Source organism: Pundamilia nyererei, unplaced genomic scaffold (assembly GCF_000239375.1).
Source record: "Pundamilia nyererei isolate P.nyererei 1_Seehausen unplaced genomic scaffold, PunNye1.0 scaffold00018, whole genome shotgun sequence".
NCBI lineage: Eukaryota > Metazoa > Chordata > Actinopteri > Cichliformes > Cichlidae > Pundamilia > Pundamilia nyererei.
In genome coordinates, this window is record NW_005187419.1 from 795,565 (window position 1) to 809,903 (window position 14,339).

Here is a 14,339-nt window from a genome sequence, read left to right on the forward strand (position 1 = left end):
GGAGAATTCAGGAAATTTTGACCACATGTTGTCAGCAGGGCAGACAGCGCACATTTAAATATTTAACATTTAAGACATTTTCTTTGTTAAATAACAGTAAAAAGCCAGTAATCCTCTGGTACCATGGAAACCTTCAAAAGGGCCTTCATCTTTCTGCAGTTTCTAAACGATGACTAAAATGTCAAATTCATTATAACAGCAGTTCAGTAATCTGTGACTCACAGTAACATCTAGTCATTCATCAAACAAACCCAGGTTTGTTCTAACTGGGTAAACTGTAATGTCTGAACCAGGATGAAATGCTGTTCATGTCTTAGTATTGCTTCCAGTTTTAGGGAGTTTTATGATAAAGAAAGAAAGAAAGAAAGAAAGAAAGAAAGAAAGAAAGAAAGAAAGAAAGAAAGAAAGAAAGAAAGAAAGAAAGAAGAAGAAGAAGAAGCAACACACTGAATGTCACCATTGTGCTTAGTGCTATTTGACTCATTTTACATTTGTAGTTTGCTCATGTTTAACATTAACATCTTCAGCAGTGTGCATTGAGCCTGATGGGATCCTACTGCTGGCTGGATATTTTGTGGCAATGGCTACGTTGAGATAAGGCTGATCGGATAAACAAGAACTGAAGGATGTGTGCCTCAGGAAGCAGTCTGCCAGGTGTAATAACTGCCAGGAGGAGGCGCTTATCTCATATTGTGCAGAAGCATCCCCGAGGAGCCGAATCACAAAAGAAGTGAAGAATACTGTATGTCTTAGCTATCCTTTTTATGATTTAGCTTCCCTGACATTGGCACATTATTGATGACGACAGAGTCAAGTGTGACAGATCTGGAAAAATACTCTCAGAAAAACATAATAAAAAAGATGAGAAGCAGTGATACAACACAGTGCCATTTTCAAATCGGGCTTGAAATTTGTCAATGAAACAGTTTCAGAAGTTAGACACTTGAAGTGCTGCTCTGTAAATCAAACAGACAATAATGATAGCTGCAATATATGCTGAGAGTTTTAAGCAGTGAAAGCCTCTTCTGTTCTCCTCACTGAATTGTTTATTTAGAAAAAGAAGAGTGACAGATGAGACACATGAGCACATCTCTTTATAATTAAGGAAGAAAAAGTATATTATTAGGGTTTAATGACCGTAATTAGCTTGTCTGGTTGCAATTGTTGTGAAGAAGTGGAGACGTATGAATAATGATGTGCTGTTTGAAAGCTTCTATACCTTAAGACGGTGATTCTCAGCCAAGGGTAATTGTAACTTAGTTGGTGCTTTTGTAGTTTCCAAGGGATAGTTGAAAAGTTGCAATTGTGTGGCGTTTAAAAAAATAAAACAGATAGTGTCATAGTAAAAAGAAAGCACACCCTCTTTCAGTTCTACATTTTTACATGTCAGGATTAAATAAAAATAACTGGGTCCTTAAAATTAGGAAACTACAAAACATGACTCATTACACAAAATCATTATTTATTGAGCAAAAACTGAGCCAAAATGCAGAAGTAATGTGTGAAAAACTAAGTACACCCTTCCATAAGAATTAGGAGGCGAAATAGCAGCCAGGTGCTGCTAATCAAATGCACTTAATAATTGATCACCACCAAGTGTGAACACTGTTAAGAAAAGGCAGAGGTTTTAGCAGTTTGCAGGTCAGGTGTGTTAACAGCTAAGGGGGGATTTTCTTTTCTTTTCTTTCTTTCTTTCTTTTTTGTTATGGCTGAATCAGAAAAACATTAGAAATGTACTGTAAAGCACAAGTTGATTAAAAAGAAAAATGAGTCACCAGTGGACAGGAAGATTGTGGCAGTGTAAAATTGATCTAAAAGCAATAAATAAATAGAAAACAATTAGCTGAATAACTCCAAACAATACATATAAAATAGCCAGCTGAAAATAGAAAATGATTGGATAATGATCCTATTATACATTGGTAGATCATCTGGCAACAAAAACTTGAATTGTTCAGGAAAAATATTGAAATTATGGAATATGGCCAAAATGTCCAGGTTTAGCTTACAAATACTAACACAAATGCATAAGTATGAGTGGACTATACAATGACTCTTCAATAGTATTAAAATGACTGTTTAACTTTAAAAAGTTTGAACTCATTTGGAACATGTAGGTTCAGTGGGTTGGGAGTGCTGGAGCTGATCTAAGACATACTTTTATTCTCCAAGAACAAATATTTCATTAGTTTTTATTTACTATTGTATGGAGACAGAACATTTAAAAAGCTGAAAATAGTGCTCTATAATGCCCGAATTACAGATCTTCCTGTGCCAAATGAAGTATAAGACAGTTCAAAATCTTACATCGCACTCACTTCGGCGAAGTGAGTAAGATATCCTACAGATGCAAGTTACAACAGGTGTCAGAACATTTGACCCACATGTTTTGGTCATGCCCAGCTTTAATAACATACTGGTCTAAGATTTTTAAAACACTGTCAGAAGCACTTAACATCACTATCCAACCCAGTGCAGTAACGGCCATATTTGTTATTACAGATAGAAGACATTTGACAAGAGGGAAAAAGAGGGAACAGGGAAAAAAGACATAAAAACATCATTGCTTTTATAACACATTACGGTACTGCTTTGGTTTGGTTTGGTTTGTGGATGCAATTCATCCAATAAAAAAAAAAAAACCCCTTTCAGAGGGTCTAGGGACAATTTTTTCTTTGTCTGAGATCGAGTGCTAACATATTACGGTAGACTTAAAACCTTTCCCACCTAGCAGCCCCTGATGCTCCCTATGTTCTGAGTGGGTGGGTGGTATTGCTTTCCAAAGGCAAAGGAGGGGAATGTAATAATGATTATATGTCACTGTCAACCCCCCAAAAAAGCTGAAAATCTTTTTTTCTATGTTTAAAATTCTTATAATAACGATAATAACAATAATATGTGTCTTTCCATAAAACTTCGACTCATCTTACACCTCTAGAAAATCTAAAAACAGAACATTTTGTTTTCTCAATATTGCAGTGTTAATGCTAAAAAGAAAGAAAAACACAAACATTGATCCAACTTCAATAAAGCACTAGGGGGAGCATAGATTCACAAACACTGGATTAGCCTCCAGCCAATAGTTACGCTCAGGAGATTATTCAAACAGCGTCTATAAAAAGCTCTCCACTCCTTTCAATGTTACACTCAGAGGGTGGAAGTGAAGAGCACTTACAGATGAGATTTTTAACTACCTGTTGCATGCCATGGCAGTATTTTATCGAATACTTCTGCTGCTATCTGGTAAGGTGATTATTTACTTTAAAAGAGAGCTCCACAGGGAAGCATAGTGAAAACTACACGCTTAAGAAGTTATTTCAAGAGGTAGTCAGTGCATGTTTGAGGGGAAAACTACCCGTGTTTACACAAGAACAGTGATTCAGTGAGCACTTGAAATGGAGCAAATTGTGTTGATTTTGCTGTAAAATAGTATGCGCTTGTCTGTGATTTTAAGCCTTAGGTATGGTGTTCAGGGAGAGTAACAGGAAAGTCAGTCCTCTGAGTACTGTTACCTATTGCAACGGACGTCTGAACATTTCAATTCCAGCTACAGAAAGTTTCTTATATCCTAAATCCAATTTGCAGATACATTTTACAATATAAAGCCAGCAAATAGCAGCACAAACGTCTTTGCAACTCTTTAATGTATAATTTTATCAAGATTGTGTTGCATACCAAATCACTAAAGCATATATAGTACAGTAGTGGACCGGTGTAGGGACAGAGAGATAACTTCTTTCCTTCTCTTGTGTTGTTTGTGTCTCTTTGCAGTGACTATGGCCTCTGCGGCAACACGCAGATCGCAGCGGACAAAGCGAGGGTTACTTGAGTTGGCAGGAGCAATCAAATGCAGCACCGGGAGATCTGCTTTGGCTTATATGGTGTACGGATGCTACTGTGGTCTGGGCGGCCAAGGCTGGCCCAAGGACAGGGCAGACTGGTGAGGCAGCATTTATTATCACATTCCCTTAAGAACCTGACAGAAGAAAAAGCAAATTGGTGAGGATAGTATATCTGGTCACCTGATGATAGCGCACTCCAAAATGTAAACAATCAGCTGACACTATATATAACCAACCTAGGCATTACACTTCGCAAAAAATATCCTTCCAAGTACTTTGGTCAAGTTTAGCCTTTCGTCGCAGGAGGAGGAAATAATGTGTACATATTATTTTCTCCTCCTAAATGCCGTTGGTTCTTCCCAGTCTATCCACATCCTGATGTGTACGCATAGTTTCCGCTTCTGAATGAGTCGAGTGAACCACAAATGCAGTGCGACGGGATGGAAGGAGGGAATGCTGTGTAAATTCAGCAGACTCACACGGTCCAATAGTTACTCCAAAAATTCCACACCCAAATCCTAATTACCGTCTCCTTCTTTTCCTTCTTAACCACAAGACATCTCACCCCCTCAAGCCAGTTAACTTCTAACTATCTGTTGTGAAAACTCATGTGGTGATCCTGCCCTGCCTTTTAAATAGTCCTGGTGTGATTTAAACCACAGCCTTGCAACCACCCACCTACTGTTTTCTTTACCCTGCCTTTCCTAGATTGAGATCGGACCGAGTTCAGTTTTCAAAATAATGGATTTATCATGTTGTTAATCTGTCTGTGTGCAGGTGCTGCCACAGACATGATTGCTGTTATGGAGATGCAGAACGTCTTGGCTGCTATACAAAATTGAGTCAGTATCGGTGGACCTGTGAGGACAAGACAGCTGAGTGTGGTATTGCGATTTCTATCATTCTTTTGTTTTTCTTTTTGCAATCCATGATTTAAAGTTAAAACAGCTGATGCTCTTATTAATTCCATGGCTTTGAATCTTAGGATGTTCTTCACTAAGTCCAATTGTACTGAGATTGAGATCAGTACCAATATAAAATCTTCCTTTGCTACCCCTCAATGTCTCCTAGATGGATTCACAAAAGGCAGACTGATAGCTTTAGTGTAATCTTACTGACAAACAGTGGCAGAAGCACACAATTTTGAAAGGAATGCCCCAGCGGAGACCATTACTGACACTGCAGCGCTATTATTTATTCATTTTATTTTGAAATTGGTGGTCAGATGGTCATCGCCCTTGATCGCTCACTCTTATAATCAGCTTAATTGCCATGTGGGCACCTGCACCTTCATGTTTATGCCACAGAAAGGATGAGGCTGCTCATGCTTTCCCATAGTGAAACACAGAAAGAACATAAGACACAAATAAGAAGACAGTTGATTGGAGAAAAGAAGGATTTATCCAGGATATCTTAATGGCATAAAGCACAGTATTTGCTTATCAAAAAGACCAGCTGTCAAAAAAAAAACAAGACAAAACAAATATTTTAGAAATCTGTCAAAATCCTGTCTTATCTTAAAATTGTTTTGTTTTTTATTAGGCAAATAGGAAATTGAATTCATGTTTTTATACCTAGCACACTGGGTTTCTCCTAGAGGTCAGAAATGAATCAAGCATATTATTCATTCACTAAATTTTTTGCTGTTTAGAAATAACTGTAATTTGGTATCTGAATCAAAAAATAATAACATGGTTTTTGTATAACAGTAAACTTGGAATTTCGTGGATAACAGCAATAATTATATTTTCACATAAAAAAATCTAGTTTTGACTAAAGAACTTGCACTTACTGGCAGATTAACCATGACAGAAATATATAAAAAATGATTTTGGTGATTACCAAGAGTGTTAATTTAGGTCAGCTGTGTCATAAACCTTACTTCGAGTGTTGGTCTGCTAAATTTATTAAGCACTGTACATTATTAGGTTTAAACATGACCCAAATGGTATTTATAACTGGTTACTGAACTTCTCTAATTATAGACAAACTGCTAAAAATGAAACAAAAATATAGCTGGAGTTCTCCAAATGTTTGTATACGTAGCTATGAAACAGAAAAACGTAAAAAGAGATTCACAATGTTAATGAAAAATTGACTGAAAATGAGTGAAAATCCTGTTCTTCATTGCAGATAATTTGAAGGACCAATGCGAAAAGCTGCTGTGCAAGTGTGACAGAGATGCTGCCAAATGTTTGAGAAAAGCACCTTTCATTCGGAAATATGCACTATGGCCAGATTTTCTATGTGGCCATGAGCATCCTACATGCAATATTTACTGACACAATAAATACATCTTTATGTGTCTTATGTGCCTTTTCTTTTAATATACGCAGCGTTACAGTAAGTCAGTCACTCTGCTTTTGCAGAAATTGTTTTAATAAAACACACACAACGTATTACAGTAAATGAACACCACCTATTTTGTTTCTCGAGTCAAATAGAGGGAACAATCAAATACTCAGACCTAACAATAGTACTTTTATTGGCTAGCATGTGTTACTGAACTGTGAAGTGGAGTGCCTGCTTCATAACAGTGAAGCTGACTCTATGCTTTGCGTGTGTTTTTGACTGGATTTCATTTACTGGAGTTAAAAAAAAAAAACTCCCCACACTTGAGCTAATGGTGAGGGTTGTTTTCTTTATATTTAAAATCTGCTCTGACACGACTTCCTACACTTTTTTCCAAAGCCAGTGAGGGAAAAGTCTCAGCAGCAGCGCCAACTTTTATTTTTGTATTTATTACTGAAAAAGAAAATTGAAACCTCTTGCATGTTTACTTCCTTTTAAGGTTTTAAAATATGGTCACAGTTGCATGTGTTTTCCTATGATGTGTACAGATTACCTCATAATCCCTGAATAGCTACCAAATGATTTTGCATGTGCAACGGCCTGAGGCCTCTATATCCACTTCCTGGATTCGCGGTTAGGAGAATGACTCAGCTGCGGCAATATTTGGTCTGTGATTTGATTGTTCATCTAAGGTATATAGTGACTCAGTCTTTTTAGTTCTCTCCTCCAGCTAATTTGAGATTGTTAGAATATTGCGTGCTTTATTTCTTAATTAATGTACCTACCACAAGTACACACATCTGCATACCACACAGGTTACTGATTAAAGATTTACATATTTAATTTTAAATTTTTCTTTTCATAAGGGTTAAAGGTGATCTCAGGTGATTTTGTCATTTCCTTTGAGCCTGGGTTGCCATTAGGAAACTTTGCTTGCAGAATCTTATTGTTTCTTCAATGGTTTCCTTTAGTCGCTGAAATAAAGAAACCTTTTTTTTTTTTTCACATCTGCAGCCCTCTTCATAACAGGAGGCTATATGTAAATACACTGACACATTTGATATTCACCTGTAGATGGAGCCACATCCACAGCTATGCAGGCATCTTTACGCATCCAAACAAAGCTCTTGTTAGTGCTTCATAATGATCAGTAACATGTCACTGACTCAATAAAGTATATTAACTAAAAAGCATTAATGTTTTATGTTCTCTTGGATCCACAACTGGTGTTCTGGTTTTGGGACCAATTTTAGATAAAAGGGGTAAAACTTTATTTCCTCTCTGATGTCCAGTAAAGAGTATCTCAGCCAGTAATCAAAGTAGCCAAAGCTTTCTTCAACGTTACTTGATCTGATGTTATCTGATATTACACTTCTGTAAGCTTGGTCAGGGAATTCACATAGGAAACACGTTTTCTTTGAATTAGTGCAGTTCAGTTGTGTGGGCTGAAATGGGAGATGACGCCAAAGTGCTCCACCCAAAGTCCCGGACTGGAATTAAGAATCTGGGTCACAGCCCAAAAACACTTGTGTGATTGTGTCCAGGCTTGGCCATGTGTAAACTCTGAGGTTAAAGAAGTCATCTCTATCCACCGCATGGCAGACAAAGTGACTCAAAATTCCACTCTTCTTCTTTATTTTTTCCTTTTCATTTTCATCTGTAAAAATGAAAAGATAAATACTATGAAAAGCTTCGGTCGCACTGGTCTGGTTGCTACAGACGGTGAATGAATATGAATAAATATGTAAAAATAACACATTTAGCCATTATAAGTTTCTGAAGAACAAACATTTTATTCCGTTTCTCTTTAAAACACATTTTAGATACACTGTAAGTTTTAGGTAGTCATTACATTTATACTGCCGAAAATAATGTTTCCTTTAGCGCATACAAATGCAAAACCTGGTCTTAGCTGACCCTATATTAGCATCTTGCAGAGCAATGTGGTCCTCTTGAAGAAATCGTGCATCGACTCATAGCATTTAAATCCCCAAAGGAGAGCTGACAGAATCTGCTCCATGCTAATTGCATTCTTTAATCAACTGTTTGGGTCCCCAACGGAGAGCCAGACGGCACGCAGTGAAGTCTGGCTTAAAGGGCGCAAAACATAAACAACAAACAAATATGTGGATATGCCTTGCTAGACTGGAGGCTATCCACGTGCTATGTCAGATGATTTTGTATTCATCTAATTCAGTGATGATACTGAAGGACTTTGATTTCCATAATACAATTACCAACTGAGATCTGAATGTAAGAGCAGGTTGAATGGGTCACTTTCTCTTGCCTTCACTGTATAAAAATCTCTTTTGAAAGCAGAGTATACAGCCCACAAGGAAATCAATGTGAGCGCAGCCTAGACCTGCTGCCAGTCTGCCACGTGCTACTGATTCCTTTGTTCTCCTCCTCCTGTTTTACTCCTGTTATACTCCATTTGTGGTGTTTTTCTTCTTTCTAAGGCTTAAATTGCAGAGGGCAGAAAATGAATTCAAGGGGATTCTATTACAGAGATGATACAGCTCTTCACATGGATTATTCACAAAAATAATAATGTTTATAATTAGGGAAAAGTAGAATCTGTAGAAATCTTAACAGTCCCTTTGTAATAACAACCTGCTACTTAAATACCATGTGTCATTATATAAGCAACAAGTAGCTGAATTTATTCAAGTTTCAGCTTGGGGTGGCACTTTTTATATTTGGAAATACAGCCCTGACTCAGCCCTTTTAAACTAATGAATGACTCTGTGATTCTGTGTGAAGACGCATTTTCAAAGTATTTTCCTCCATGTTTCTCCACACAGCCTCCACCTGTGACGGAAAACTCTAGAGGGAAAAGCGATAAACATCTGTCATTAGGCAGTCCAGAGGCTATTTGAGCTTACTAAGTGTCTTGGTTGTAGTATCTTACTTACTATATTAGGATTTTAAAAGCTGCTGTGAAAGCCAAAGCTATTTTGAAGGCGATAATTGCTTTTCTGATCTCATAGGCACTAAGGTGAGACTGTGTCATTATGCGTACATGCTGGTATATGTCATCTTGGGGGACTAGTATAGATCTTGAGCTGAATCTTGAATTAAAAGCATTAATCACAAGGTTGAAGGCAACAAATCTTAGGATGGAAAAAACGCCCACAGCATTATATACTTGGATGGATGTAAGTAAAAACTCATCTTAGAAAATTTGTCGTAAACATGTTCCTGAAAACTTCTGCTCATAGAGTCAAAAAGACATTTCCACTTCACAATCATGACAAGAAAACCCTCTAGAACCAGTGAATTTGCCATGTGATAGTTTTTAGTGACCAAGGTGCTGATTTAGGACCAAGGAAGTGTAGCACTGAGTCTCAGTGATTGTAGCCAGAGTCTGAAAATCAGCCACCAGCGGTGTGTTGTCAACATCACTGATTAAAGCTTTTGCAAAGCACTGCAGCATTTTCCAGTTGTTTTCCTTCTATCACCTCTCATTTCACAAAGGGTCACTTCAGCACACAGAACGTGATTGCAATGCAACATGAACCAGATATGAATCATTGATGCTGCAACACGAAGCGTTACCCAGGAAACTGCACTAGTCTACCATCAGTGGTATGTTTGCAGAGCATAAAAAATACAAATATATATTTTTGAGCTAATGAAATGTTTTTGGGGAATAAAATGTACACTCGTGATGTCATAATAGTGTTCAATAAGAAAATGTGGATCTCTGCTAGAGCTGTTTAAACACATGGGTAAATATGCAAATCTACTACAGATTTTTCCATTTCCATGTAATCTTCATCCATGGCTCTTTGCAGTTATGCCTTGCATTGAAATGAGTTCTCATGATACTGATTGCGCCAGTAATTTGATCTTATCCCAAAATTCAAATTAGAAGGTGTGATGTCTCTATACACATAGAGACATCACACCTTGTCCAGTTACTTTTGAGCCTTTATACATTTTTGAAGGCTCAAAAGTAACTGGACAAGCTAATATAATTTTAAATATAACGGGCTATATATAAGTACTCAATGACTGTCTGAAATGTAGAATCCATAGACTTGACTAAATGCTGCATTTACTTCCTTGAGATGCTCTGCTAGGCCTTTACTCCAGCCTCCTGCAGTTGCTGCTTGTTTGTTGCTCTCTCTGCCTTTGTCTTTGGTTTTGTCTTCAGTACATGAGAACAATGTGATATTGAGTTCAGACCAAGTGACTGGCTTGACTATTGAAGAATATCCTGTTTCTCTGTCCTTAGAAACTCTTGGGTTGCTTACGCGATATGTAAGTATAGTCTTTTTTGATTAAGAATTTGATTGCACGACCTGTTCCCATGAACAGATGCCAAGTACCTTTTATCTGCTTGTAATGGAATTACAAAGTACCAGGTCTCATTTGTCAGTCAAATATCAAAACCTTTTTGAAAAATATGTATTTAAATTCTTAAACATTCAATACAATACTTTTATCAATGCATTATTTGAAATAGATGAAAATATGCACACCTCGATTGTTTCATTTAAAATTTGCTGTGGTGATGTAAACAACATGTCCAAATATTTATGGACCTTTTATCTATATAGGAAAGAGGGTGGATTCTGAATACATTTTGTAACAAATTGAATTTAATTCTGTCTCAGAGCTGATCACAGTGCTATGTGACCAAAATGTGTTTCATTGAGAATTATTGACAAGATATAGGGTACAGAATTTCAAATTTCATAATGTTGAACTGCTATTTTAGTTTATAAATGACAAAAAAACATATTTTTTTAGTTATCAAGCTCAAGCCAAGTATTATTTGTGCAGTATTTTCAATGTATGACAAGACATTAATGCAAGTAATCAACATCCTGGATTACAGTGGCTAATTTTCTAGCTATATACTGTTTGAAAAATAATGAAGAAGGTCCCAAATGCAATTACTCTCACAAAAGTTAACGTTTAAAAGTAATTAATACTACAAAAGGCACGGACGGGGTTCGAACCCGCGATCTTCGGTTTACGAGACCGACGCCTTACCACTTGGCCACCGCGCCTGCGCTGTGTTCGTCATCAAGATATCATTTAATAGTTATAAGAATAGCTGTATTTTCATTGTGAGTTTATATTCCATGACTTATTGTGGAGAGCTGCTACTTCAGGTCTTTTTCCCACGAGACAGGCGCCATTATGCTGCTGAGATAAAACATGCAATCGGTACAAATGTATTGTCGACATTTGGCCACAAGAGGGCGCTGTTCTCTACTCCGTGAAAACAAGATCGGTTTGTAATCTTTGGCAGGCAGAGGTCTCTGCTCTCCTATGACTAGTGTTAGCAACAGAGAGCTACACAGAAGGTAGGTTTGCTGTTGTTGTTACTCTTTGTTACTCTTTGTTTCTGTTGAAAGCTACTAGAAATGGTGATGTTACTACACTCTGCAAAACTAAAACAGTACACAATGTAGAATTGAACTAATTTAAGCAATGAGGTCAAGCAAAAGTAAAGATGATGTTACCTGAAGGTTTACCCTTCTTATATATAAATAATTATCTTATTGATAAAGTTATTTTTCTTAAAAAAACAAACAAACAAACAAACAAACAAACAAACAAACAAACAAACAAACAAACAAAAAACTGTTATCAAACAATGTATAAAGTGTAAGTGATTGAAATAATGTCTGCAAGCTCAGGAACTCAAAAACATTGTATTTCCCAGCTTGGCCTAACAGTGGTGCTACAGAAAATGTATGATCAGAACAAATCTAAATCTAATCCAATTTTGTGCAGTCCTATTGTTTTAGTCAGTATGGAATTGACAGAGATGGACATGAATGAGAAGTAACTACAAAAACCAGTGAGCTGCTTGCAATTCGTTGCTAAGGAATACAAGGAATACAATATGCATGAAATCAGACTGCAGCTTTCCACAGTATTTCTTTGCAAAACATCAAAGATGAATGCTTGGCCGAGCTGCTTTTTTATATTTTATTTTATCAGATATGCTAGAGGCTGTTTGAAAAATGAATAAGACTCATTTCCAGTGGGAGTGTGTTAGCAGTGGAAACTGCAGATGTAGAGTACTCACCTTGACCTGCTTATAGCACATACAGCACTACAGACTGAAAATTGGCTTTCTGTGGAATAAAACCACACAGGTAAATTGAATTCAGAGTGCCTTGAAACGTGCCAGTTTCTTTCTGTGCTTTAGTAGACCAAAGCAGCAAACTTTCATCTAAAATAAATAGCAAAGTACTAAAAAACAAGAGTGTTACATTTATTAATATACTAATATATTTTTTCAGACTGTGAGATTTTTTTTAAGTTTCTCAAGTATTTAACAAAGGTGACTGTTGAACCACAGTTCCCATCTAGGGAATTATGTGATTTGATTTGGATTGCATGCTCTTAAGATGAACTTTTATTGAGCAGACTGTAACTGTCTTACCGGCAGGTTTCTACAATAAAACCAGATAAGCATCCAACATTGAATCAAAAGGATTTCAAACTGCTCAAAGGGCCTGTGGTTTATTTTATAGCTCATAGATTATTTTTTCCCTGGTCTTCTTTTTCAAATCATAAACCCCTGCAACATTACAACCTGAGAAATAGAATATTTTCCAGTGTAAGATTACAGTGTGCATTCTTCTTTATGAAGGAAACACCAAGCATCTTACTCCCTGAGAGAATAAGTAGTATCACTGTAGCAGTCTGTTTAATTATTTATTGGTCTGTTGCTGTGAGTAATCCTATTTTGCTATGCTGCCTGTGAATGAATACTCTTTTGCCCTGAAACTATGAGAATATTTATTTATTTATTTTTTGTGGTAAACAGACAAGATTTTTTTTTCCTCTAGACTGAAGCACATTTGCTTTGTCTGAGTTCTGGTAACTGACAGTAAGTGGACAATAAATAAATATAAAAATAAATAGTCTGCACTAACCTTCTGGTTGTTTTTCTATTTTACATCTTTAAGCATTTTTATGGCAGTCACGCTAGACTGGTTTTGATAAAAAGTTGTTCATTTCATAAAAAAATAATTCCCTGTATATTCTTTCATATTGCAGAGATCACAAGTGCTAACCATGTATGCACTATGTTTAAAGTTTGCACTTGTACTTTAGCAGAAAGTATGGAATAAAAGAAAGCCAACAAATTGACAAATTCGACCGAACCAGAAAGTTATCATTCTTGTTTTGATTTGATCGATATAGTTATTAACCTTTTTTTTTTTTGTTGTGGCAGAAAAGCTAATCAATTGCCTTTGGTGCCTTTAAAATTAGTTTTATAGAATTAGTTTGAAGTCAATGTAAAAGTGCCTCTAGATGGTGATGGCTATTATTGCAAAAAGACTCCTGATCCTGTAGAATTTTATCAGAAAATTTTTTTTTCTGCTTGGCCCGTTAAACACTTCCCTGCTGTGTTTATGCACTCAGTAACTTATTTTGTGTCACACTAAATAAAAACCTAAATCTATTTTGGAAATTTTGGTCATGCCGTGGCATTTTCTCCCCACTCTCTGGCTAAGGACTTGTTACTAACAAGCTATGGCCAATGAGCCAATGAGCAAGTGATGTTTCAGACACGCCTGTTCTTATCACATCTGTTTTCCTGGAAAGGCTGATCTCAAGGCTTCAAAATGGGACTTCACAAACCAATGGGTGACATCTCTGTAGCTATTTCTATCTTTTATAGTTCCTTAAAAAGGGCTACGTCAACACGAGTTATTTTAAAGAAAGGATTTTCTGTTTTCATTTCATCCATGAAAAATGCAAAGGAAGTGCTGTCAAGAACATCGTAGCACATCAGGTGGTCAGCTGTAGAAAAGTGCTGTCGAGAATACTGTGCACAGTCTGAAGTTAAAAATTAGATAAAAGCATGCACAGTCAAAGCTGATGTTGACTCTTATTTTCCTTGTCCATGCATAAAACGCTTAGAAATGTTTTCCTTAATAACCATGTACATGCAGAGCATGCACATTAGCACCACCATCACGATAACAGACCTTCATTAATCCCTGAGGGCTTCTACTAAATGCTGTCAATACATTGCTCCTTTGACTTATCAGTAATTGCAACCATCTTTGGCTGCGTGCTGATACTTTGTAGCTGCTTCACTGGGGGTCACTGTCACAAGCAAGTGGCCATGGAGAAGAGCAAAGTTATACAAAAAGCTGATGTGTTAAAAAGAAGGAAAAGCATCCACTGTAGCCACCAACTGTGCTTTTTGCTTTTTGTGTT

At 36.7% G+C, this 14,339-nt stretch overlaps 1 protein-coding gene and 1 non-coding gene across 2 annotated transcripts; one reads left to right on the top strand and one right to left on the bottom strand.

Annotated features, from left to right (window-relative positions):
* Positions 1 to 3,145: 3,145 nt before the first annotated feature.
* Positions 3,146 to 7,324, top strand: pla2g10 (phospholipase A2 group X). The gene is made up of 4 exons (XM_005726013.1): positions 3,146 to 3,243; positions 3,772 to 3,940; positions 4,620 to 4,726; positions 5,976 to 7,324. Exons 1-4 carry the CDS (start codon positions 3,207 to 3,209, stop codon positions 6,122 to 6,124), a joined length of 462 nt encoding a protein of 153 aa, XP_005726070.1. The 5' UTR covers positions 3,146 to 3,206; the 3' UTR covers positions 6,125 to 7,324.
* Positions 7,325 to 11,083: 3,759 nt separating this feature from the next.
* Positions 11,084 to 11,155, bottom strand: trnat-cgu (transfer RNA threonine (anticodon CGU)). The gene has a single exon. It is a non-coding gene; the product is annotated as a tRNA-Thr (tRNA).
* Between the last annotated feature and the right edge of the window lie 3,184 nt (positions 11,156 to 14,339).